This window comes from Ambystoma mexicanum, chromosome 2p, assembly GCF_040938575.1.
Source record: "Ambystoma mexicanum isolate Mex_15411 chromosome 2p, UKY_AmexF1_1, whole genome shotgun sequence".
Classification (NCBI taxonomy): domain Eukaryota; kingdom Metazoa; phylum Chordata; class Amphibia; order Caudata; family Ambystomatidae; genus Ambystoma; species Ambystoma mexicanum.
Window position 1 is genome coordinate 163080801 of NC_090923.1, and position 27355 is coordinate 163108155.

General features: G+C 46.9%; 1 protein-coding gene across 3 annotated transcripts in view; it reads left to right on the forward strand.

The window, feature by feature from the left end:
- The window catches only part of FGD5 (FYVE, RhoGEF and PH domain containing 5), a 640152-nt gene that overhangs the window by 282900 nt on the left and 329897 nt on the right, over window positions 1-27355 (forward strand). For all 3 annotated transcript variants that reach the window (XM_069643415.1, XM_069643418.1, XM_069643416.1), the window contains exon 3: window positions 4990-5119. In XM_069643415.1, coding sequence (XP_069499516.1) covers window positions 4990-5119 — 130 coding nt within the window. The remainder of the gene's footprint in view (window positions 1-4989; window positions 5120-27355) is intronic.

Sequence of the window (27355 nt, forward strand, 5' to 3'; positions counted from 1 at the left end):
GATAGTCCGGGGTTCTCATTTTTTCATATATCTATTTTTCCTCATGTCCTGTAGGAAATGTTGGTGCGTGTGCGTCATTTGTGTTGCCACATTTGCAGCCTCGGCAGTGCACAGTAATGCTGACTTGTGGTGGCTTTGCAAAGCTGGTGGTTGCGTTCTGTTTGCTTTAGGAACTATAATTCGGAAGTGTGTGAGGTTTGGTGGTTTTGCCCAGCAAGCCTACAATCCCATTAACAATTATTTTGTTTTTCACTGCAGGTCAAATATTTCTTTTGTGTAAAAAGGAACCTTAAGCATAATGCTCCTTTAACATCTTGTGTCACAGAATTGCAAACCAAAGGACTTATAAGGATAAACCTTATCATGCTTACAATACAGATTGACCTAATAAGCACTCTGCTTAGTGCATGCCTTCACACATAGGCTCCACCTGGGCCCACATGTATGACCTGTGGCCACCTTGCATGGGTCATGGCATTCGGACATGGCCCATGCACGCCTATGCCACATAACATGCACACTTGACATGCCCAGTGTGAGTTTGGGAACAGATCCACCGAAATGCACAGGCGGCCGATGCAACCTGACATACCCAGTGGGCATGACACTTTCGGGATACCCTAGGCACCCCTGAGCCACAATATATCCCCAGTGAGCACATCACCGGCAGGCAATTTGTCTAGGGCTTCTTGGTCTGTGAGATACCACTAGCCACAGAAATCTGATCCATTCTGAGTCAGAGTCTGTCTTTGAGTTCAGGCGAGGTCCCAACCCCAGCTTGGCCCTGCAGATCAGGCCTGGACTCATGGAGAGAACCGAGGACTGGCAGACACAGTCAACGGGCTACTGAGTCCCACTGTATTGAGACCATGACGACCCGCATCAAAATGGCAGATTGCCCCTATCAAACCACGGTATGCAGAGCCTCATGGTGTTCAGCCACGAACTCGGAGCAGCTCTGGAATTGGCCATTCATGTAACCCTCCCCCAATCGCCTAGTCAACTTTCATTGCAAGGAGCTGACACTGATCTCACAATGATATGACCCGGCCTCAACCCTTGCAGTGTATATAAGCAGAGAGAAGTTGCAGGAGATTGTGGGAGTTAGACGTCGAAATTGAGAGATGCAGGAAACTTGGAGAGAGCAGTTCACAGCAAGGCAGTGGGGCAAGGAGGTGAAGAGGAGAAAGAGAGAGTAGAGACGAGGCTGAAGAGGAGAGGTGGAGAAGAGAACGTGTAGAAGACAATGGGAGTAGAAAGCGAGCGAGAGAGGGAGATGAGTTGTGAGAAGAGGTGAGAAGAAGAAAAAGTGGAAAGATGAGAATGAAAGAATAGAGGAAGAGGCGGAAAAGAGAAGGCAAGACAATATAGAAAGGTTAGTAGGTGTGGAAAGAGCATCCCAAGTGGAAGGAGGAGGTAAAATACTTGGAAACCACAGGGAAGAAAGAGGAGGAACATCCAAGGAAGTAAAAACCGCAGGAGGAGGAAAAGAGCCAGGAGAAAGTACATAACGGGGAACGAGTGGGGTGAGGAGGAGACATAGAGCAGAGAGCGGAAGAAGAATGGAGGAGAGTAGTGGACACCCCAGCAAAGAGATCAGGGAGTAAACCTTGCTAGGAAGGAAAAACCACCAAGTCCTTCACGGTCTGGGTTAAGCAGATTTTCCAGAGGTGGCTGTAGGGAGGTCAGGACTACACTGAGAAAATTAATGGGAAGCACTAGTTATGGGTTCACCCCCCTCCCACTTTGCCTCGACCCCTAATTGAACTTCACAAAAACATTCCCAAATATATTTAGAGTCAGGCCAATATTTATTTTGAAAGTTTGGTGCATATTCGTTTGATAGAACCAAAGTTATATGGATCTGAAAAAGTGCTCTTTTTAAGAGCAATGAAATTCAACCATAAAAACAGTGCGACTACTGCCGGCTCTCTTCTGATATATATAATTCAGTATATGGTCTATGGTTTTTTAAACTTTTAGGAGGATTCATTGAAAGTTCTAAATATCTCGAAAGTATTCTTCCTATAGTGAATCCAACTTCTAATACCAAAAGTGTAATACATGTATATGTATGCTGTCACTGTAGAAACGCCATAGGTTATGGGTACATGACGCATTACGTAAACAAGAGAAAACATTTCTCTTTTATATTAACATGATAGTTGATCAACTTTCATGGATGTTTTGATGTAAAAACATGTGGTGGCAAAAGATCTTTTTGCTTCAGGGTTTTCATAGACATAAAAAACAGACTCTTGGACATATAAATATATCATATCGAAATTGTTGCTTCGATTTCAAGATGTTTTCTCTATACTTAGTATTACCTGAAACTGGAAAAGGAGTGTGGGAGCCCCTCTACTGAGAATGCACATGGGTCAAATACCATGTTCTATGGAATTTCCTCCACTCTGGGAGGGTCTACAACCCCGTTTTAGCTCACTGCAGCCCTCACAGAGGAGAAATACCCATTTGCATATCAGTCCGGTCCCACCCACAATGGCAGTCCAGCACCGAAATGCTGAGCACTTCTCCTCTAAAGAAGAGCACCATCAGCAACCACCAACACGTGTTTCGGCCTTGTTAGGCCTCCTCAGTGAGGTGAAGCTGTGCCTCTCTAAGCACAGTGAGAAATGGGTCTACGTCTGGATTACCCTTGGTTACTTAGAGTAAAATCCCAAGTTTTACAAAATTGAAAAGGAGCGTGGGAGCCCCTCTGCGGAGAACTAGCATGGGTCAAATACCCTGTTCTATGGAAATTCCTCCACTGAGGAGGGTCTACAACCACGTTTTGAACTTTTAAAATCAGATCCGCCAATCTCCCTTTTTAACTTTCCAACAATATATCTATGATATCGACCTGCAGAATGAAAAATTATGTTTGGGGTGTATGAAAGTCAGCTAACAAATAGACCAGTCGGCTTCAGCTCATTCCGTTTCAGTCTCAGCCCACTGCAAACATAGCAGATCAAAGAGAAGTATAGAAAAGAGACTCCCATGCAAATACAAGAAATCATTCCACTTTCACTGAATCCACTGAAGTAAATGAAAGCAGATCAGACAGAAGACACCGTGAAGCGTCATTCTGATTGCATTCCAAACAAGTGCTGAGACATGCATATTAATGTACGCACAAAAAACACATAACATGAGCAATGTGGAATCATAGATGTGTTCAAACATTGTGTTGAATGCGGGTAATGCACCCACACACGCAAACACACACAATTAATGTATATACTCTGCTCCCTTTATTTTCTTAAAGATGGAATAAGCTGGAAAAAAACGTTTCTGGGGGAATTATAATAACTGTTCTTTTATAATAAAAATACAGCGTAAGCGTGAGCGCGTGATTCGAAATTGTGTTGCTAGGCGTTGTTTTACTTCCAAGACACACACACATTGCCCCTGAGCTATCCTCCCCTAAGCACAGCACTTAAAGAAAGGCCAAGACTATCATTTTAGTCTGCCAGCATAAAGGTTAAGACAAATCTGCCTAAAACATTTCCCATTCAAATTACAAATAAAACCTTAATTCGAACTACACCAATACTGTGCAACACCCACTTCAAATAGTAGGTAGCCTAAATCAATACTAAAGGTAAAGTGAGTTTTGTGGAGAAGTGGTGTAGTGTGTCTGAAGGTTCCATTTGTAATGTGATGGCGTGGTTTATATTTGTGAAATATAACACAATGGGGATCATTTTTAAAAAGTGGTAATTGCATGGAGAGAGCCACCTAGGGTCAACACTTGAGTACCTTCCATGAAACTTTCAACATTTCCGAAACAGAGTGCAAAAACCAAAGAGTGCAAATAGGCAAAATCGCCTTTACTTCCTGCATTTTTATATTTTCGATTTGCAAATAGTGTAAACGCCACTTGCCATTTACGCTTGGCAGCGATATTGACAGTGTATTCCTATGGAATCTGCCTGTTTTTTTTTCTCTCAAGTACTAAAAGCAGTCGGATTCATAGTCATCCGTTAGTTGTATGCTTGCATGAAAATGTCATGCAAGCGTAAAAGCGTGTTGCATTTGAAGAAGGAGCAGGAATGCATGGTAGTAGCCATGTGTCTGCTTCACACTCTGCCCCCAAATTTATAGAAAATGGTCTGGAGTGGAAAAGTGAGGCGTAAATGACTTCCGCCTTGTTTTTACACCTCATGTTTGCACTCCAGGGCATAGGATATTAACAACAATGATTGCAGTAAGCTTAACTGTGCCCATGACAATGTTTGTAGACTGTAATTTCTTGTAGATAGTAAACTTAACTTCATATAAAAAAACATTTTTCTGATTATACAGAGAGTTCATAAACGTAGTTGGCTCTATCCATAGATGTTTGCACTGGAGCCAATTAGGAGCATCCCAGTTGTGGTTCTGCTACCGTATACCTGAAGCATAGAGCCTAAAACTGGAGCAAATCTAGATTTGCCTGCAGCATCTTTGAGATAGTTATGCACAAATGGGAATCATCACTATTTGCTGCAGGGCATTTCAGAGACGCTCCAGGCACCGGGTGTGCTCCAGTGCTTGCCTTGGCGAGTCAGGCATGACAGGGCAAGAGCAAAGGCTCAGGGGAGCGCCTGAACTGCTACATTGTACATCTGTCATTTCCGGCTTTCCGGGGCAGCGATACTGAGCTTTGCGGAGTGTGGCAGACAGGGAATATGGACACTGAGTCCAAGTAAAGGCTAGAGCTGAGTTGTGGAGTCCATCCAGGTAGGCTGAGTGTCTTAGAACAGGTCTGAGAGCTAGAGCAGCATGCTGCGTTGGGAGTATTAGATCACGCGATGGCACTTGGAGCATGTTTCGGACATTTTACAGAATCCACAGCACTGCACCAGTGATATAGCCTCTCATCCAGTAGGGTTTGGCTCATAGACAGATGAGTGTCATGGATCCAGGCTCCACAGAAGCCCTGATGCTTGATGTTCCAGAGGCCCTCGTAGATGAGTCCTTGATTCCAATATTCTTGTTTTGCAGCGCCTACACGGAACCCTACAAATCTCGCCCGATCTCGATGCTGCCCGCGGAAGATGCAGTGTCTGACGAAGATGGAAGGACGTCTGCGGATGAGGGGAGTGTGCCAGGGGATGCCAGCCTCGGCCCCAAGGTAAGAACCTTGAATTATGTGCCTCGCCACCGCATTCCTGTCGCCCAAGGAGCTCCATGTCCCCCGCGTCACTTTGGTTTCTCCTGATATTAGTTCTAAATTATTGCTGAAGAGGAGATGGAATCATAGATAGAAAACGTGGTTGTGCCATCGAGAAATGTGTGTGTGTGTGTGTGTGCGTGTGTGTGTACACGTTTGTGTGTGTATGCAGTGTGTGCGTGTGTGTTTGTATGTGTGTGAACACGAGCGTGTGTTTGTGTGGGCATGTGTATGTGTGTGCACACATTTGGGAATGCATGTTTGTATGTGCATGTCCACGTGCACATGTGTGCACGTGTGTGTAGTTGTATTTTCATAGCTCAGGTGGGTGTTAGGACGTATCTGTGAAATAAATGTACTAAATGGGTTCTTAAAGGACCATATTCCCAATTTCATGAAAAGAGCCTGAACACTTCTGACTAAGCACGGAAAGGGGCCATAGGGCCGCGTGACACCGTTCATGGTAGCTGTGCAGAGGAAAAGGTGACATAGGCAATATTGGTGCACTAGGAAACGACGCTGACTTGAGTTTCTTCATGGACATATACATCTATGGTTTCAAGAAGACACAGTGCGATTTTTGCTCTTTTTGTGTCCGGTCCTCACACTTGCCAAGAAACCACAAAGACTCTGGACTACAAACAGAGGTTGGCTAGGCCTTTTCAGAAAAATAGAGAAACCTCTGGGCACTGCAGACATTTACCCCTCCTCGTCTCTATGACCTCACAGCTACCAGGCAGGTATCCAGACACTAGGGACCTATAGCAGGCAAGTTATCCACAAAAGCAGCCCAGAGACTCAACTCAGCAGCGAGGAACCTAGTTGCTCCAGTTCTTTTATGCAAGTCTTTTTTCAGCTACAAGAGGAGACATCTGATCAGGTTTTATGAAGTTAGGCACATGAAGAACAAAGGCATATGAAATGCTTATTTAAGAAATCTCGGTAACCTATTGACAATCCTGTTGATTTAAAGGTTGTAAGGCACTAAATTTGGGGCAACTGAAATCCTATTTGCCACTTCTGCCCAAATTCCCAGATGGCAGGAGCTGTCCTCGTTTGCTACCCTCGTTCTGACTTCTGTGGAAAGGCTCCTGATGTGTCAGTATCATGGAAGGACTTTATTTCCTGGGCTTCGAGCCAGCAGTCTGAACTAGCCCCTTCCAGTGTGATGACCAAGTACCAGGAGTCATTAAGAACGAAATTGACTTTCCTGACTGGGCCCAGGTGTGACATTCCAGGCGGAGCTGTATCAAGCAAGTACATTATCACAGAAATTAGCCTATTCAGCTCCCAACAAGTACATTAAGGCAGAAATTAAATTAGTCTAGTACGCCTAGTTTCAGCCAATGTTTTGTTTATTGAGCTGGCTTAATTAATCTTAATTAATGTTCGGCACTTAAAGCATAATTAAGGAGCAATGCACGACCAAAGTAATTTAATATTTAGGGTTTTCATTAAAACAACATATACGATTAGAATTTCTAGGTGTATGTAATGGGCCTCATTATATCTTTGCCGGCGCAGAAATAACATGCCGGTATTACCGTATACCGGCCGTTTCCGGAATGGCAAAGTACAAGTTTGCAGGTTGGGTGACGGAATTACCTCCAGTTAAGAGCTGAAGTTAATTCCTCCACCCTGCCAGCAAAAATAGCCGGCATTACCGGCATCGGTTCTACCTGTCAATCCCCCATGGAATGGGGATTTACAATCCTTACCGGCACTCGTAATCCGGCAGTAATACCACCGGACCGAGTGCCGCTAACGGTATTACTGTTTACCTGCACCCTGGCGGAATTCTGCAATGATAGTAATGACGGTTATCAAAATAATTCCTAATATTATTTCCCAACTTAAAACTTTTATATTTTTGTCATCAACAAAATAGTAGATTTGAAAAGTTTATTTTACCGATGCCGCTAAAACTAGCCAATTCCCCCAGGGACTCCATGGAACAGGGATTTACAACCCTTACCGGCACTCATAATCTGGCGGTAATACCGCCGGGCCGAGTACCGGTAACATAATTACCGTTTGCCGGTATCCTGATGGAATTACTGCCAGGATACCAGCAAATTTATAATGAAGGTCAATGTCTTGAGGTCAAGATAGCCCTCAACATCGGCATTTGCTTATTTTCTTTACTATAAATCACATTTTAGGATTGTCTTAATACACTTGCAGTCCTGTCTACACCATCTTCTGACATGTCAAAGCGTGGTGTCCAGAATCCTTGCTATTCCGGTTACTTCCTGTTCGTTCGACCAGAGATAGGGCGGGTGTCAAATGCAGATGTGTCTGCATTTAGAAGCTGATATAAATGGATTAACATTGCATATTTACTTTTATTAGGTGTTCCTGTAGGATTAAATGCATATTTTGGGCCTATGTGAGCTCTCCCTTAAGTCACACTTTATCGTTGACATTCGAGCATTTCTGGTTTGTGGGAAACTCACATACTGGGTCCTCTACTTTTGTTAAAGCCCCACTACCTCCATGGGCCCCTAAATACCCTCCTCTGCGCTGTTTTCTTGTAGTCAACAGGGAGGTAAACCACAACCAACCTGCAATGTGCAACTTGCTCTGGTCGAATGACAAACCTTGCTGGTTTTGACCCCAGAGGTCTGTAATTCACTCCTTGCTTCGTTATTTGTCCCCAGTGCTCTCCAGCAAGTAGAAAGTAGCCTATGAGCAACTTCAAAGCATCATAGACCATGATTCCTATGCCACTGACAGCCTCTTTGGGGAAACGGTACATAGAAGGCTCAACAACTACATTAAAGTCCTCGTTTGATGTTTTATCAAAGAATGACCGCACGAGCTGTCTTGTGTTACCACATGCAAATCCACTAGGTCAGTGTAATAGGGGAACAGTTCAGAAATGCTGCGTGACGTATATCAGAAAATCCGCATTCATTATTTTCACACTTTTTTCAACATTTGCACCCTCCTTTTGTGGGTTGAAAGTGATTGTGTTCAGTAGTTGATCATTCTGCTACTGTAAACTTTTTAATTGTGCAGAAAATTGCAATTTTCTACACTATTCTGAATTATATACGAAAGGGGGCGAGAAGGGTGGCCATCACAGATGACCACTTTATCGCCCTGTTTGAGTCTCCCCAAGCACATTTAGTTTCCTGTGACAAAAGTGTGAGCTTGCATTCCCCTTCCCTACAAGTGGAAGACTTTTAAAAATGCCTCCACCTGATATGGGCGGTAAAAACTCGGATATTCTTTTGGAATTATTAAACCTCATGATTAGGTCGCATTTACAGCATGAGGTATTCCCCGGGAGTAAATACATCAAACCCCATAATCTGCGGGGGGCTAAACCAGGTGGCATTTTCAATACCTCTTGTTTTACTGTTACCGCCAGCCTCATTTTGAGGTCCTAAGATGTTCATTCATGCCATGCACCGACTCATGCTTTGACCTCTTCCATCATCTTTTCATATGGACGCTCTTTCACGTTTTCATTCACCCACTCACTCACTCTCACATACACACATGTATTTAGTCACTGAATTCCTCATTCATTCATAAACTCCTTTTTCAAGCGCACCATCCATTCCCCGCAGCCTGGAGCTTGCTATCATGCATTCATGGAATCGCACACTCATCATTTTCTTTATTCACTCAGCAACTCATACTTTAAATGCGTCACTCACTGGTGCACTCACTCTTTCTTGCACACGCACATTCATCCACTCAAGCCTACATTTTGCAACCTCAACCCCGATTCACAAAGGTTTGCGATGGAGTTGGAAAAACCTTTTTTTTAAAATATATATTCACAATTTTTCTATAGAGCGAACATGATATGATTTGATAAGTCATTTGTAACGCGGCTGTGCACAAGTGTTTCTAAGCGCGACAAGACAAGGAAGGGAAGACAGAAGGAGGACAGAACAATGATATTACTAGGACTTGTGTCATTCAGATCGCGCAAGTGCGGCAAACAAGAGCCTCAGAACGCTTTACAATAAAACCACATACAAGAATAAAAAATTCCCAATGCAAAACACCATCATATGATAAATAAAATGCGTAAATTAGCTATCCTAAAATTAATTTCCCAAAGATACCCACAATCTAAAACCAAATTACAGTTGCATAAAAGAATTGATAAAACCTGAAACCTCTAAAATACCACAAAACCTTTTCCATAAAATAAACTGGTTTTCCACCTAGTACTCTGTTTTTTTTTTTTAAATGTATTTTTGATGGTGCATGAATACCTCATGCCCACCTTTCCCAAAAGCTCCCAATTTCCAAAGGCGTTTTGTGTATTTGTGAAGGCCAGGCCCACGGCGCAAGATGGCGGAACTAGCCCACTTTTGAATAATGACAAGCTGGGTGTGTGCCACTCTTGTTCGCCGGAGGTACGGTGTCCTATTGAAGACTGCCGGCTCCTTCACAAGGGCCACAACCCTCAGGACGGGCCGCAAAACACCGACCTGCAGAGTTTGCTTACCAAGGAAAATTGATTTTTTTTTAACAATTTTCAGAGAACAAAATAATTGTTAAGCCAACAATGCACATCCATCAGACCTGGAGTCCCAATTAGGTTGCCAGAAAAAGTAGGCATCAGCCGAGCTCTGTGCTGTTAGGGTGAGTAGGTTAATAGTAACTTTAGTTCCTATATAGTGCTGCATGCTGGAGTTGTATGGCTTTTAAACACTGTAATACTAGGTGTTTTTATTATTATTAACAATGTATTCGATTTTATTGTTTATTTCTATATATATGTGAAGTCATTTCCTAGACTGCTATACATTATTAAGAAAAATAAAAAAAAAGCAGGTGTTATTATTCCTTAATTTAATGGTACTCAACGTATCGACCTCGGATAGGATGAAGGGCCAAGTCAACCCTGCTGCGAAATTCAAACGTGTGATGTGCTGGTTTGCCCCCATCCCCCATGTCTGAGACATATTCTTAACTGTGAGCTATCTAGAAATATCCGTGATCGCTGCTTAGCAACGGAGCAAACTGCTTACTGCAGTTTGCTCCTCTTCGCTTCATTTCGAGGCATGGTATAGCAGTGAAAAGTGCTGGTAATTCCGTTATCACCACTTTTTGGTTACATATCTTTATACCAAAAACTTTTATCTTGAATGCCCATATATTGAATATTATATAATATTAACTAATGCCCAGCCTGATTCCGAGAGCTTTCCGTCTTACCGGTACTGCTATTCGGAGGTGTTATTTGTTTATCTGTGTCTTGTCTGTCTAGCGCCCTTAAGCCTCCGGGTCAGTGGCCACGCTATATAAGTTATAAATAAATAAATAAAAATATAACAAACGTTTTTATGGTGAATCCACCCAAATCCCCTGTTATCCATCCCTAATACCCCAGCCCGACCGTTTCCAGGACTATTTAACCCTTTTCTTCACCACTAAATGTATTCATGATAGAAGTTTTCGTTATAGAATATTCGATATATGGGCATTCAATATAAAGGATTTGATATAAACACAGCGTAAGCACATTTTTTGGTGTTAATGGAATTACTGCCTATTTTACTCACTCTGCCAAATCGCAAATTTGGTGTTGAAGTGGACTGCAATGGAATTACTGCTCACGGTAATTCTGCCAAAATCCTCATGGCGTTCTTCCTAACACCACCTTACCACCACTTGTAAACCCACAGGACCAAGTGGCAGTAACGCTGACCGATTTTGGTAATAATTTGGTGGAATTACTGGTGAATTGCCGCCACACTCGGAATGAGGCCTTTTAATCCTACTGGTTCTTAATGAAGGTAGACATTCTCTGATGCTTGTTGCTCAAGAGGTGAAAAGCCTCGGCTTCGGCTGAACTCTGTCCATATTGCTGCTCCCAGTCAGACGAATCCTGGCTCCTGCCTGATGCACAGACTGCCAGGAGGCAGAATCGCGACCCTCTAATGGCGCCGATGGAGCTCCAGGCAGAGACGCCCTTCAGTGCCTCGCAGAATTGATGGGCCTTGCCTTTTCTGCTAGTAACTGTTAGAAAGCAGTGCCGTGGCAGGCCTCCTGTGCATGCCTATTATCCGAGCATTTAATTAAATCGACAAAATCAACTCTAAGCTGACATTTTGCTTGTGACAGTAAGTGCCAAGGTTTTAGCAGCAGACTCCAGACTGCGGACCTCCTTGGCGAGTCCTTCGGGGGCCCTTGAAAAGTTAGAAGACTCATTTTGTGGAGCATGTTATTTTCTAGCCTCACACACTCCTCCATCAACAGAACATCACATGCTATTGGCCAAGGGTGGCGCTATTTCTAAGACTAACAAGATGGCCGGGAAAGTGTTACGAGATTGAAGGAAAAGTGAACGCAATAGACATCAGGACCAGGGGAGTGATTGAGGGCCAACACGAACCAATCAGAGCGGGCAAAACGTGCCCTCTACCTCAAAGCCCCCTGCCCCTTCTCCCATTGCCAACAACCAGTCTTCTCTCCCCAGTTTTATTTACCTCAGTAACTTCGCACTCAGGAACCGCACACCAAAGACGTGCTTTTCACAGATCACCTGCACCGAACCCCTCACATCAAAGAAATAGAAGAGGGCCTCTGTTCGGAGACCCAGCTTCCATTTCCGGGGTGGACTTGTTTTATTTTTTCAATCGAACAGTATCTACTGGCTCCACTCATGCCACAGCCCATTTTGTAAACATTTGGCAGGATCTTGGCACTCCTGTATTTTGCCTGGGTAGTGTTGTGACGTGGGTCGTCACGTTGGTCACGTGAAGACCCACGTGTCTTTAGTAATAAAAAGGAGTTCCTGCCCCGGCATGGGCAGGGAGATCTTAGATGCAACACCACCTGTCTGTGTGTCAGTCTTACGTGCACCGCGCACTGTAACAACTGGCAACAAAGTGGGGGGACTGACCTACGGCCTGCCCGACACGCACTCCGTAGCAGGCGAGGGGTAGGTCATGGCCATCTTCCGGGGAGTGAGTGCAGGAGCCCAGCTGAAAGACAAAAGAAAGGACTTTCCACAGAGCTGGAATCAACCCAGTGAGGCGCAAGCACCACGGGGTGCCACAAGTATGGTCAGGGAACTGAAGGCCGTGCCGCTGGCTGCTGGCCCACAATGCCTCTCAACTCTGATCCACAGTGAGGAAAAGAAAAAAAAAACAAAGACATAAGGATCGAATACGTGGGGTTTCAAACTTCCAACATCTGAGAGCCAGTGGCCCCTGGCAAGCCACGCCGCCCGCTCAGCCTCTCCCCAACTTAGACCTGCTAGCCGTGCTAGAAGGCCCCAGTTGGTGGAAAAGCAAGGGACGCCTGATTTTTGGGCCTGCAAGGGACCTATACTGTCGGTAGCTTGCAGCCCTCACTGGGTGCTCGTGCGGCTACCTGTTTGGCCAGTAGCTTGTGACCCTCACTGAGTGCTTGTGCGGCTGCCAGCATCAGGTTAAAGTCTACACACCCGATGCGGCGTAGCTTCAGAGGACCCAACCTATCACGGAGGAAGACTGGGAGGATGAAGAGGCAACCTCGACCCCTGCTACCCTCGTGGTAGGCACAGGCAGTGAAGTGTCCAGGTACTCTAGGAGGGCACATGGGTCGCTGAGGGGCTTTGCTGGTGTCCCGGTCCCAGAGTGTGACATTACAGGAGCACCAGCAATGCTAGGACCAATGTGGGACCTGTGGGTTGAGAGACTAGAGATGTTTTTTGCCACGTCTGGGGAGAACAACAATCAGAAAATGAAGGTAATGCCTTTCTTCTACGCAGGAAGTGAAGTACACCAGATATTCAAGTCGCTACGACCAGCAGACAATTCTTGCACTGAGGTAAAATTCTGTGCTACAGGCCTACTTCTAGGCCATGGTCAATCAGGACTATGAGAGGTTCAGGATATGACACGCACACCAGGACCCGATGGAAGAGTTGGACGCATACCATGTGTGGCTCCGACACCTGGCAATGTCATGCCGTCTCACTGATGAAACGGATGAGATCTGTGCTCAGATAATCGACTACTCTGCGGCGCCAGATCCTAAAGGAACCTGATATCCCACTAGAGCACATGCTGGAGCTAGGCAGGGCACAGCGGCTTTCATCATCCCTGCTGCCCAGGTGGAAGAGGCCTCGAAGACTGGGTAGGTTGAAGCCGTGTGTGCTGTGACGGCAAGCAGAATGCCAAAGCCGAGGGGGCAAACCTTGCGGGATCAAGAAAGCTGAGCAGACCGACTGAAGGTGGTGAGGATTGCAACAACTGTGGTGGCACAACACCCCACGAGCGGCAGTGTCCGGCGGCAGGCCAGAGTTTCGGGATGTGTGGCAAGCCTAATCACTTTGCAAGGATGTGCCCAGCACCACAGTCTGGACAGCAGGCGGCAAAAGCACCAACCACTCCACCCAGACTGCGCCAGAGGAGGGTGGCCATGCTCACAGAGGAACAAAATTCATCAATCTCGTGCCTCGAAGGCTCTGTTGACATTGGGAATGCCTTCTCCATGTCAACAATCCGCCTTAGGGGAGTAGATGCCTGCCGTAAGCCACGATGTCTGGTGTCAGTGCTGGGGATGGCTATGCCGGTGCTCATTGACACAGGCGCATGAGTCAATGTGATGCCAGTGGCGCAATTCAAGAAGCTTTAGCAACCGCCCATTCTGCACCGCCCCAAAATTCAAATTTTCACCTACGGGGGCACACGTCACCACTGCTGCTGGATGGCACATTCCACACCTCAGTGCTACCCGATAGCGGGTCAGTGGAGACCACGTTTTATGTAACCCCCATCGCAAAAGACATACTGCAGAGCTGTGCAATGGCCGAGGACCTTGGCCTAGTGTGGTTTATGTTCCAGGTATACGCTGGTGACACAGAGTACCTGCTGGATAGGTTTGCACACCTGTTCAATGGAGTTGGGTGTCTGAAGGATCAGGGGGCGTGGTTTCACATCAACATATCCGTGCAGCCGGTAGCATTGCGACACCGCCGCATACCTCTACACCTGCGTCAGAAAGTTGATATGGAGCTAGAGAAACTCGAAAAGGTGGACATCATTGAACGGGTGGTTGGCCCCATGCCTTGGCTGTCTCTGATCGTGGTTGGGCCAAGCCCAAAGCCCCAGAAGAAATAAGAATTTGTGTCAACATGCGACTGCCGCACAGGGCCATCTGCAGCAAGCACTACCCCACGCCAATCCTCAACAGCTTTCTTGATGACCTCCAGGGGTCCAAAGTCTTCTCCACCCTTGGTCTCAAAGCTGGGTACCTCCATGTGCCCCTGCATGTGGACTCCAGGCCCATCACGACTTTTCCCCCCACATCAGGCTTTTCGGGTACAAGAGACTGTGCTTTGGGGTGTCGTTGGCAGCCGAGGTGTTTCAGCACACCATCAGGGGTGTGGTGGCGGGGCTCCCGGAGTCCTGAACGTTAGCGACGATGTGCTTGTCTTCTCCAGGTCGCACAACGAGCACCTTCCGTGACTGGAAGCAGTGCTGGTGCGCATTGCCAACCAGGGCCTGATGCTCAACAAACGCGAATGCAAAATCATGTGACAGTCTCAAATGGCTTTTTTCACATTATTGTGAAGCATGGTCAATTTGCATCAGCCACAATGCCTCCATGCTCACATCCATATGTGATCAGAAAAATGTTTTGTGGACAGGGCCCTTTGTGTACATCCTTCAGCAGGGCCTGTGCTCATAAGCCCTTCTTTCAAATTACCAGTGCAGGCAAGCATGTACCAGAAGTTTGTCATTTTGATGTAAGTACAGACAGACAATATGTATAGGGGTACATCAGAATGGAGAAAGCAATCTTATTCTGTGTGTGTGCTTGCTGTGTGTGTATGTGTGCGTGCATGCGTCTATGTACGTGCCTGTGAGTGTGTCTGCATGCATGCGTTTGTGCATGCATGCGGGTGGGCATGAATGTGTGCAAGTGCATGTGTGAGCAAGCATGTGTGCACGTGCGTGTGCATGCTCTGTGTGCGTGCGTGCGTGCGTGCGTGCGTGTGCGTGACATGTTTTGGCTTTGTATGATGCGTTGGCTTCCTGACATGCTGGTAGCTTGGTGTTCCTGTCGCCTGTCGCCTTGAAGGTGATGCAGGCTGGTTTGCACGAGCTACGGGTGTATAGGTGTATGGCTGCTGTCTTCAGGGAAGCTAGGGGATATGGTCACACCTCTTGGTGCCTGAGATGAGTTGTGCTATGGTTTGAAGACCGCCTTCAGTTGAGTGATACGCCATGCATACCTGTGAGAAGGGCAGTTACAGAGCAGGGATAGCTAACGCCATGTCACGTGTGTTTTCCTGGTGATGCGAGTCTTTGATGAGAGCGCTCTGACGGTCAGAGGCATGTTCTGTGGGGAGTGAGCAGATGTGTGAATCATCGTGTTGGCCACCAAGCCTGGACTCCTAGCGCCGTGTGGAGTTCTTGGGCTGAGATTTAAGCAGATGTTTGACTTCCATGGTTGTGTGAGAGCGAGTTAGTGTTCTAGATGGAGGATGTCATTGGCTGAGGCTTTGGTGAGCAGTTTCCTTAGAGGTTCTACATATCGATTGAATTAGATCGGAGAGATAAGAGGGCTTTGGTGTATGCCACTAGGGAACACATGCTGTTGGACCTACGCACTGATAATATCATTTTTAATATCTCAGAGTGGGGGTGTGAACTGCATAGCCTCTGTCTTTCTGTACAACCAGTACCTCCCACCCCTATGCAGGTGCACCCCATCTTCAGAAGAGCGTGTGCCTCATATTTGTTAGGTGAAGGGGATGCAGAAAGACACTACTAATATCAGGTTTTTATACAGCTCCTTTTGCCGGATTCCGCATGTATTTAAGCACTGCGGTAATAGCTGTTATTACTCATTTTCCTGGTACTGAATTTACCGACTTCAGAAGCCTAGGTTTATGATGAGACCAGTGGAGGCTGGCCCACCGGATGCCCAAATCAGCGAGCAACATAGTCGTGCAGACAGAGTTCTTTATTTACTTTGCCTGAGCACCGTCCACATGTCCAGTGAAGGGCTGTTGGGATGTGACTGGTGTCAAGGTTACGACTCAAGCTGTTTAGACGTTTAGCAGGTGGAGTCCAGAAAATTACTACTGTCTGATTGGGGTGATTGTGATCTATGGGGAAACTACTTGCTTCGGTTGTCAGGGGCCTTTGGGACTTGGGGGAGACAGGCTTGATGATATATGATATGGCATTTATAACACGCCTCTACACAAGTGTTTCTAGGCACGAAGATAGTTTAGCTTGTGAAACCACTGCTAGATTCTGTAGAATTGGGTGGACTGCGCTCTACTTTTTTATTGGGGTGGCCTGAGCCTGGGGCACCAATGACTGATTGGCTTGATTGGGATTGGTAAGAGAATGGAGACTACTCTTTCATTGCTCTACATCTCTACTTGCTAGCGTTCAAGACCACACGAGTCTCTTTCATGGGGGGGGGGGGGAAGCACACCTGACATGAACTGGAAAAGAGAGAATTTCTGCATTCACCAAACATTCATTTCCATATCACACAGTGTCAGTCTTATTATGAGTTTGGTGGTGTGGCCAAAAATCGTGGTAATGAGGTACTACTACATTACCACCACATTTCCACACTGCCGAGCTGCGGGTTTGGAGTTAAGGCAGAGGAAAAACCTCTAGCAGAACGCTGGAGGTAGTTCCTCCATGTTATCGCCAATAAATGACCAAATCAGTGGAATTACTGCTGGTTGAAATAGTGCTAGGGTTATTTCCAACCAAAACCCCCATGGAGTCCTATGGACTGCAATATATGGGGACTTACACCACCTAACACCACTTCTAATCCGGCGCCGACTCCACCAGACCAAGTGGAGGTAAGAGTAAATCGGTTTGTTGGTATCTCAGCAGGTTTACCGCCAAGATACCACCAAACCTGTAATGAGGCCAATGTAACACGTAAACTTGTTTCTGCCTTTCTTGTGTTGGCCTGAGGCATCTGAACCCTTCACATGCTACAATATGAAATCGAACTGTTCTTCCATATAAGTTAAGGTTCTGTTTCAGTTCTTCTATTCCCCTCTGCGGAAGAGACCCATGGGGTCATGGAAGCTAGCATTACAAAATCAAGAGTTATGCTGATGCAGAAACCAAAGCCGTTCTGTAGTAATAGCGAATGCAGTCTTCCAAACACTTTTCATATATTAGGAGAACTTAGGGAGACTACAGGCTTATTTTAGGGAACCAGTGATGCACTGTGTATAGTACATGGCAGAATACCCATTTCATTTGGGAATGCTAGTCCAATGTAGTCCTAGATTTCCCAAATCTAAGTTCAGGACTGCATATCCCAGAATACCCCAAAAAACATGACTAGATTGGTATCTCCTGAATAGATTGGGCTTGCATGTCTGGCATGGAGATGGCTGAGGGTTAATGGCTACCTCTGAGGGCAGGGCTGCTGCCTGATAAGTATGGCTGAGGGAGCTACTGCCTGAAGCGGTGACTGCTGCGGGCTCAGGTGACTGGTGCCAGATAGGGGAGATGTGCCAAATGATGCCTGTTGGGTTTTAAGTGCCAAACAACGTTGATTTGTTTTCTGTACAATGTGCAGACGTAGAAAAAGATTTCAAGAACAGCAAGCTGCCCCTGCTCTGGGAAAATACTTGAGGAAAGCCCTCAGGCTCCTGAAATTTGCCAGACAGGATGACATTGCTTTCCCCAGGAAGAACATTTGGAAAAGGGAATCAATTTGATCGTTGCAAATGGCTGGAAGCCCCACCCAGTTCCCATTTCCAAACGCTGTATCGTCCTGCTGTGATGTCATAGCAGCGGATTATCGACGTCATCATCTGCTAGATCATCACAACAGGAGGTTACAACATTTCCTCTACAGAGTATTGTATTCCTTTATGCAGTGCTGAAGGCTGGGGAGATAGGCAACTCTAGGCCTCCAGGCAGGTTTGGTGGTGTTTTACTGTGGAAATTCTGCCAACTATTTTACCGTTTCTGCCACCCGCAATCCCAGTAAATCTGCCTAGTTGTGAGTGGCAGAATGAAAGTGTTAATGCCCACTCCTGGGGTCTATAGGATTCGATCTGGGACTTGGAGAATTTAATGCTGGAGAAGTAAATACTGCAATGTTTTTTAGTTAAAGAGCAACAAACCATAAACTGTGATGTGTGGAGGGTTATGAATTAATCTTAACCATTGAGATTGCTCCGGACATCTTTTTGAACCACACTTTTTTAACCCGTCATTGCAGAACGGGACCAGCCATATGCAAATCAGTCATGTTTCTGCCACCAATGAGAGCAGTCCAAACCTAACTATGAGTGCCACATCCCCTATGTAGCAAAACACAAGACATGCTTTGGCCATGTTGAGCCTCATCAGTGTTGTGCGGCTTGGTTCCCTATGATGCAGTGAGCACGGGAACCACGGTTTGACATACCATCTCTCACTTAGGGAGACAAACTATAAACCTCCCTCGTTTGCCTCTCTAAGGAACATCCTCTGAACTCCCACCCTTTTCTTTACCCCCTCATCCCCACTTATCAAATCTGGGGACACCCATGGAAAACCTGCCACCCCCCTACACCTACCCCTTCCCATTTACCCACTCCGTTCCCCACCCCGCTCCACAATCCATTCGCCCCTTCATCAATCCACCTTTCACTACTAACCACACCTGCTCCTCTCCCTGCCGGTCCTGTCCTGTCCCGCCCCTTTCGCTCCCCATGCATTCAGGTGAGGATGCTTATCACTGTATTATGTGAAAAACACCCTCTTCAGAATACATTACACAGGCCCCCCGCATCAATAAGCACCTGCCAATATAATTGAAACAGAATTACTGTCATTTTCATGTTAAAACAAAATTTTACAGTTTCACTCTAAATCTATAAGAAGTTGTTTTTGATTTCAAAGTAGTCTACTTCAAAATGGACACACACAACTGTTGTCTGTTAATGTTGTGGAAACACCATGACCCTTTTTAAGATTCATTATTATTATTATTATTTTTATTATTATTAGTAGTAGTATTGCACTTATCGAACACAGACCTAGTTTTGGGAAGCAACAGAGGACTTCAGAAATCATAGGACGAAGGACCCGGTGAGGAAAGCAGAGATAGGCAAGTAGCAGAAATAGAAGAGAGCAGGCCTCTAACAACAGGAAGGGGAGGGCGGGCAATTAGCAGACATAGAAGAGAGCAGGCCTCTAACAACAGGAAGGGGAGGGCGGGCAATTAACAGACATAGAAGAGAGCAGGCCTCTAACAACAGGAAGGGGAGGGTGGGCAATTAGCAGACAGAAGAGAGCAGGCCTCTAACAACAGGAAGGGGAGGGCGGGCAATTAGCAGACATAGAAGAGAGCGGGGAGCTAACAACAGGAAGGGGAAGGGGGGCAATTAGCAGACATAGAAGAGAGTGGGGAGCTAACAACAGGAAGGGTAGGACGGGAAATTAGCAGACATAGAAGAGAGCAGGCAGCTAACAACAGGAAGGGGAGGGCGGGCATTTAGCAGGCATAGAAGAGAGCAAAGAGCTAACAGGAAAGGGACGGCGGGCATTTAGCAGACATAGAAGAGAGCAAAGAGCTAACAGGAAGGGGAGGGCAGGCATTTAGCAGACATAGAAGAGAGCAAGGAGCTAACAACAGGAAGGGGAGGGTGGGCAATTATCAGACATAGAAGAGAGCAGGGAGCTAACAACAGGAAAGGGAGGGCGGGCAATTAGCAGACATAGAAGAGAGTGGGGAGCTAACAACAGGAAGGGGAGGGGGGCAATTATCAGACATAGAAGAGAGCAGGGAGCTAACAACAGGAAAGGGAGGGCGGGCAATTAGCAGACATAGAAGAGAGTCGGGAGCTAACAACAGGAAGGGGAGGGGTGGCAATTAGCAGACATAGAAGAGAGTGGGGAGCTAACAACAGGAAGGGTAGGGCGGGCAATTAGCAGACATAGAAGAGAGCAGGCAGCTAACAACAGGAAGGGGAGGGCGGGCATTTAGCAGGCATAGAAGAGAGCAAAGAGCTAACAGGAAAGGGACGGCGGGCATTTAGCAGACATAGAAGAGAGCAAAGAGCTAACAGGAAGGGGAAGGCGGGCATTTAGCAGACATAGAAGAGAGCGAGGAGCTAACAACAGGAAGGGGAGGGCTGGCATTTAGCAGACATAGAAGAGAGCAGGGAGCTAACAACAGGAAAGGGAGGGCGGGCAATTAGCAGACATAGAAGAGAGCGAGGAGCTAACAACAGGAAGGCGAGGGTGAGCATTTAGCAGACATAGAAGAGAGCGGGGACCAAACAACAGGAAGGGGAGGGCTGGCATTTAATTTAGCAGACATAGAAGAGAGCGGGTAGCTAACAACAGGAAGGGGAGGGCAGGCAAATAGCAGACATAGAAGAGAGCGGGGAGCTAACAACTGGAAGGGGAGGGCGGTCAAATAGCAGACATAGAAGAGAGCGGGCAGCTAACAACAGGAAGGGGAGGGCGGGCAGTTAGCAGACATAGAAGAGAGCGGGGAGCTAACAACAGGAAGGGGAGTGGGGGCAATTAGCAGACATAGAAGAGAGTGGGGAGCTAACAACAGGAAGGGTAGGGCGGGCAATTAGCAGACATAGAAGAGAGCAGGTAGCTAACAACAGAAAGGGGAGGGCGGGCATTTAGCAGGCATAGAAGAGAGCAAAGAGCTAACAGGAAAGGGACGGCGGGCATTTAGCAGACATAGAAGAGAGCAAAGAGCTAACAGGAAGGGGAGGGCGGGCATTTAGCAGACATAGAAGAGAGCGAGGAGCTAACAACAGGAAGGGGAGGGCTGGCATTTAGCAGACATAGAAGAGAGCGGGTAGCTAACAACAGGAAGGGGAGGGCAGGCAAATAGCAGACATAGAAGAGAGCGGGGAGCTAACAACTGGAAGGGGAGGGCGGGCAAATAGCAGACATAGAAGAGAGCAGGCAGCTAACAACAGGAAGGGGAGGGCGGGCATTTAGCAGGCATAGAAGAGAGCAAAGAGCTAACAGGAAAGGGACGGCGGGCATTTAGCAGACATAGAAGAGAGCAAAGAGCTAACAGGAAGGGGAAGGCGGGCATTTAGCAGACATAGAAGAGAGCGAGGAGCTAACAACAGGAAGGGGAGGGCTGGCATTTAGCAGACATAGAAGAGAGCAGGGAGCTAACAACAGGAAAGGGAGGGCGGGCAATTAGCAGACATAGAAGAGAGCGAGGAGCTAACAACAGGAAGGCGAGGGTGAGCATTTAGCAGACATAGAAGAGAGCGGGGACCAAACAACAGGAAGGGGAGGGCTGGCATTTAATTTAGCAGACATAGAAGAGAGCGGGTAGCTAACAACAGGAAGGGGAGGGCAGGCAAATAGCAGACATAGAAGAGAGCGGGGAGCTAACAACTGGAAGGGGAGGGCGGTCAAATAGCAGACATAGAAGAGAGCGGGCAGCTAACAACAGGAAGGGGAGGGCGGGCAGTTAGCAGACATAGAAGAGAGCGGGGAGCTAACAACAGGAAGGGGAGTGGGGGCAATTAGCAGACATAGAAGAGAGTGGGGAGCTAACAACAGGAAGGGTAGGGCGGGCAATTAGCAGACATAGAAGAGAGCAGGTAGCTAACAACAGAAAGGGGAGGGCGGGCATTTAGCAGGCATAGAAGAGAGCAAAGAGCTAACAGGAAAGGGACGGCGGGCATTTAGCAGACATAGAAGAGAGCAAAGAGCTAACAGGAAGGGGAGGGCGGGCATTTAGCAGACATAGAAGAGAGCGAGGAGCTAACAACAGGAAGGGGAGGGCTGGCATTTAGCAGACATAGAAGAGAGCGGGTAGCTAACAACAGGAAGGGGAGGGCAGGCAAATAGCAGACATAGAAGAGAGCGGGGAGCTAACAACAGGAAGAGGAGGGTGGGCAATTAGCAGACATAGAAGAGAGTGGGAAGCTAACAACAGGAAGGGGTGGAGGGCAGTTAGCAGACATAGAAGAGAGCGATAGCTAACAACAAGAGGGGGAGGGCAGGCAATTAGAAGACAGAGAAGAGAGCGGGGAGCTAACAACAGGAAGGAGAGGGCAGTGATTGGCAGACATAGAAGAGAGTGGGAAGATAACAGGAAGGGGAGGGCGATCAGTTAGCAGACATAGAAGAGAGTGGGCAGCTAACAGCAGGAAGTGGAGGGTGGACAATTAGCAGACATAAAAGAGAGCGGGCAGCTAAAAACAGGAAGGGAGGGCGGGCAATTAGCAGACAGAAGATAGCGGGCAGCTAACAACAGTAAGGGGTGGGCGGGCAGTTAGCAGACATAGAAGAGAGCGATAGCTAACAACAAGAGGGGGATGGCGGGCAATTAGCAGACAGAAGACGCGGGAAACTAACAACAGGAAGGGGAGGGCGGGCAATTAGCAGACATAGAAGAGAGCGGGAAGCTAACAACAAGAAGGGGAGGGCGGGCAGTTAGCAGACATACAAGAGAGTGGGGAGCTAACAACAGGAAGGGGGAAGCAGGCAATTAGCAGACATAGAAGAGAGCGGGCAGCTAACAACAGGAAGGGGATGGCAGGCAATTAGCAGACATAGAAGAGAGTGGGAGTTAATAACAGGAAGGGGAGGGCAGACAATTAGTAGACATAGAAGAGAGCGGGGAGCTAACAACAGGAAGGGGAGGGCGGGCAATTAGCAGACATAGAAGAGAGTAGGGAGCTAACAACAGGAAGGGGAGGGCGGGCAATTAGCAGACATAGAAGAGAGCGGGGAGCTAACAACAGGAAGGGGAGGGCGGGCAATTAGCAGACATAGAAGAGAGCGGGGAGCTAACAACAGGAAGGGGATGGCGGGCAATTAGCAGACATAGAAGAGAGCAGGGAGCTAACAACAGGAAGGGGAGGGCTGCAATTAGCAGACATAGAAGAGAACAAGGAGCTAACAACAGGAAGGGGAGGGTGGGCAATAAGCAGACATAGAAGAGAGCAGGGAGCGAACAACAGGAAAGGGAGGGTGGGCAATTAGCAGACATAAAAGAGAGTGGGAGCTAATAACAGGAAGGGGAGGGCAGACAATTAGTAGACATAGAAGAGAGCGGGGAGCTAACAACAGGAAGGGGAGGGCGGGCATTTAGCAGACATAGAAGAGAGTGGGGAGCTAACAACAGGAAGGGGAGGGCGGGCAATTAGCAGACATAGAAGAGAGCGGGAGCTAACAACAGGAGGGTAGGGCGCACAATTAGCAGACATAGAAGAGAGTGGGCAGCTAACAACAGGAAGGGGATGGCGGGCAATTAGCAGACATAGAAGAGAGCAGGGAGCTAACAACAGGAAAGGGAGGGCAGGCAATTAGCAGACATAGAAGAGAGCAAGGAGCTAACAACAGGAAGGGGAGGGTGGGCAATTATCAGACATAGAAGAGAGCGGGCAGCTAAAAACAGGAAGGGAGGGCGGGCAATTAGCAGACAGAAGATAGCGGGCAGCTAACAACAGTAAGGGGTGGGCGGGCAGTTAGCAGACATAGAAGAGAGCTATAGCTAACAACAAGAGGGGGAGGGCGGGCAATTAGCAGACAGAAGACGCGGGAAACTAACAACAGGAAGGGGAGGGCGGGCAATTAGCAGACATAGAAGAGAGCGGGAAGCTAACAACAAGAAGGGGAGGGCGGGCAGTTAGCAGACATACAAGAGAGTGGGGAGCTAACAACAGGAAGGGGGAAGCAGGCAATTAGCAGACATAGAAGAGAGCGGGCAGCTAACAACAGGAAGGGGGATGGCAGGCAATTAGCAGACATAGAAGAGAGTGGGAGCTAATAACAGGAAGGGGAGGGCAGACAATTAGTAGACCTAGAAGAGAGCGGGGAGCTAACAACAGGAAGGGGAGGGCGGGCACTTAGCAGACATAGAAGAGAGTAGGGAGCTAACAACAGGAAGGGGAGGGCGGGCAATTAGCAGACATAGAAGAGAGCGGGGAGCTAACAACAGGAAGGGGAGGGCGGGCAATTAGCAGACATAGAAGAGAGCGGAGAGCTAACAACAGGAAGGGGATGGCGGGCAATTAGCAGACATAAAAGAGAGCAGGGAGCTAACAACAGGAAGGGGAGGGCTGCAATTAGCAGACATAGAAGAGAGCAAGGAGCTAACAACAGGAAGGGGAGGGTGGGCAATAAGCAGACATAGAAGAGAGCAGGGAGCCAACAACAGGAAAGGGAGGGTGGGCAATTAGCAGACATAAAAGAGAGTGGGAGCTAATAACAGGAAGGGGAGGGCAGACAATTAGTAGACATAGAAGAGAGCGGGGAGCTAACAACAGGAAGGGGAGGGCGGGCAATTAGCAGACATAGAAGAGAGTAGGGAGCTAACAACAGGAAGGGGAGGGCGGGCAATTAGCAGACATAGAAGAGAGCGGGAGCTAACAACAGGAAGGGTAGGGCGCACAATTAGCAGACATAGAAGAGAGTGGGCAGCTAACAACAGGAAGGGGATGGCTGGCAATTAGCAGACATAGAAGAGAGCAGGGAGCTAACAACAGGAAAGGGAGGGCAGGCAATTAGCAGACATAGAAGAGAGCAAGGAGCTAACAACAGGAAGGGGAGGGTGGGCAATTATCAGACCTAGAAGAGAGCAGGGAGCTAACAACAGGAAAGCGAGGGCGGGCAATTAGCAGACATAGAAGAGAGCAAGGAGCTAACAACAGGAAGGGGAGGGTGGGCAATTAGCAGACATAGAAGAGAGCAGGGAGCTAACAACAGGAAAGGGAGGGAGGGCGGGCAATTAGCAGACATAGAAGAGAGCTGGGAGCCAACAACAGGAAGGAGAGGGCGTGCAATTAGCAGAAATAGAAGAGAGCGGGCAGCTAACAGGGACGGGAGAGTGGGCAAATTTGGCAACAAAGGATCTACAGCCATTAATTGAAAAGGAGGGTGATAAGTGACAAAACAGGCAGTAATGGATGTACTGCCTGTTTTTTCAGTCCGCCTAATTATGAGTTGGGATCCCAGAAGAAGCAAATACAACCAGCATTTGCTTGCAGGTATGTCCTATAGAAAAAAAGGCCAAATTACCACTAGCACAGTTACCACCAGTGGTAATTTTTCCAATTCCAAATGAAGCCACATGGGACTTCAACATGGGGTTTTATCAAAATGCATAATCTGGCAGATTTACCACTGGTACCTATGACGATAACGATAAGCCTTGTTGGCAGTATTAGAACTGCTAATACCAGCAAACTCATAATGAGGGACACATGTTCTATTTTGAATGTCTGAAGTCGCATCCCGATGATGTGATAAGTGGTTTTGTTTTCTGTATTGTGTGTTTATAAACCCATAGTAAAAAGCATAAACGCACATCTGCACACCATGGAAAAGACTGGTCAGGCGTGTGAGTGAAAGTTCCATCGCAAAAGAGTTTAAGGGTTTGTAGTAAAACACAAGGACATACCTTGTCAAATGCATTCGAAAATATCAATTCATACAGATTTTATGAAAATTACATTTTATTTGTGCTGGTGGCCATGTGGTTACATAAAATAACAGAAAACATAAAAGAACCTGTATTTATTTGGCCTTTATCTGCACATTGGAGAAGACTTGCTTCCGGGGATTATTAATCACTCTGCAGCGTTGGCCTCTGCAGGGGGAACTTTCGAAAGGCTAATTCATTTTCCTGCTGGAAGCAGGCCTGGTAATGCGGAACTGAGGCTTACATTCAATTATTTCTATAGATTGTAAAAATAGGGAAAATCATATCAGCAGCCATTTAATTTCATGTTTATCTACAGACTGGGCCCAAAGCAGGGGATTCAGCATATTGCCAATCCCACACATCTGGGGTCACGCTGATCATGAAATCAATTTAGGCATGAGAAATTCAGCCTTATGGAGGAATCCTCAAAATTCATGTTTGTAGAGTAAACCTGTCTTATTATTATTATTATTATTATTATTATTATTATTATTATTATTATTATTATTATTATGGCATTTATTGAGCGCAGACCTAGCTTCGATAAGCAATGGAGCGCTTTGCAGAAGTATGTAACAATACAGATACACAGCGGAGCGCTTTTCAGAGGGAACAACAGAACAGATGTAGAGCGGGTGGTAGGATGCAGAGGGGCACAGAGGAGGGGTACAGATGTACCGGGTGGCAGGAAGCGCAAATCCCTCCACGCCATCTCCTTGTGCCTTGTGTTTACATATTTCCTTCTTTCTTTTTCCTTTCTTCTTTCTTTACTTTTCCCCCTTCTGCCCTAGAGTTGAATGTCTATATACAAACCACTCCTAACCCCTGCTCGCCTTCTCCTTGTGCCATGTGTTTATATATTTCCTTATTTCATTTTCCTTTACATTTTCCCCCTTCTATTATGCATCATACTTTACCATAATTCCTTTTTTTAAATTTTGGGCAAACTATCATTTTGCTTTATAGGCACCTAACAAATGCTCAATAAATAAATAATAAATTGAGCATGGACCTAGCTTGAGGAAGCCATGGAGCACTGGACATTGTTTGGGTTAACTGGCATACATTAGAGCAGATAACTGAAAGCGTTCTCTCTCCTGATGTTCTAGGCAACTTTATTTATTTATTTATTTATTTTTAAATTTCCAGGGCTGGCCCTGCCCAGAGGGTCGTGGAGTGCATACATTGACTATTCTCGATAGAGCCACTGGAGGTTTTAGTCCAAAACATCTGGACCGCCATAGCTTGCTGACCCCCTCCGATGGTTGGTTCCAGAGGGAACTGTCCTTACAACATTGCATTTATTGGCAGAATCCCCTTGAGGGTAGGATGGAATGGCTTTACATTTCAGTTAATTGGGAACATGGAACAGTGTTAAGAGAGGGGATTATGAGGTAGATGGGGGTTGTGAGCAGTAGAGGGTGTAGTTAGGAGCAGAGGCGTTGCTAGAGGGGGGGTGTAGGGGGCTATAGCCCTGGGTCTTTTGGTTTTAGCCCCGGATAGAAGCTGAGGGATTACAACCAAAAAGGCTAGCTAGCCCCCAGTCCCGACAGTCCCAAAATTAGCATAACCCCGGATCTTTTCCAGACCTAGCAACACCCATGTTTAGGAGGGAATCTGGGCTGATGAGGATACGAAGAAGGTGCTCCTCCAAGAGATGGGTCTTGATTTCTATTGTGAATTTCATGAGGGGGCAGTGACTCTGATGACGCCCGGTATCATATTTGACAGTCTAGGGGCATAGATCTAGAATTCGGGTTGCTGTTTGTTATTTCTTCATTTATGCTGATCTTGTCTGTCCAGCTCCACACTTCT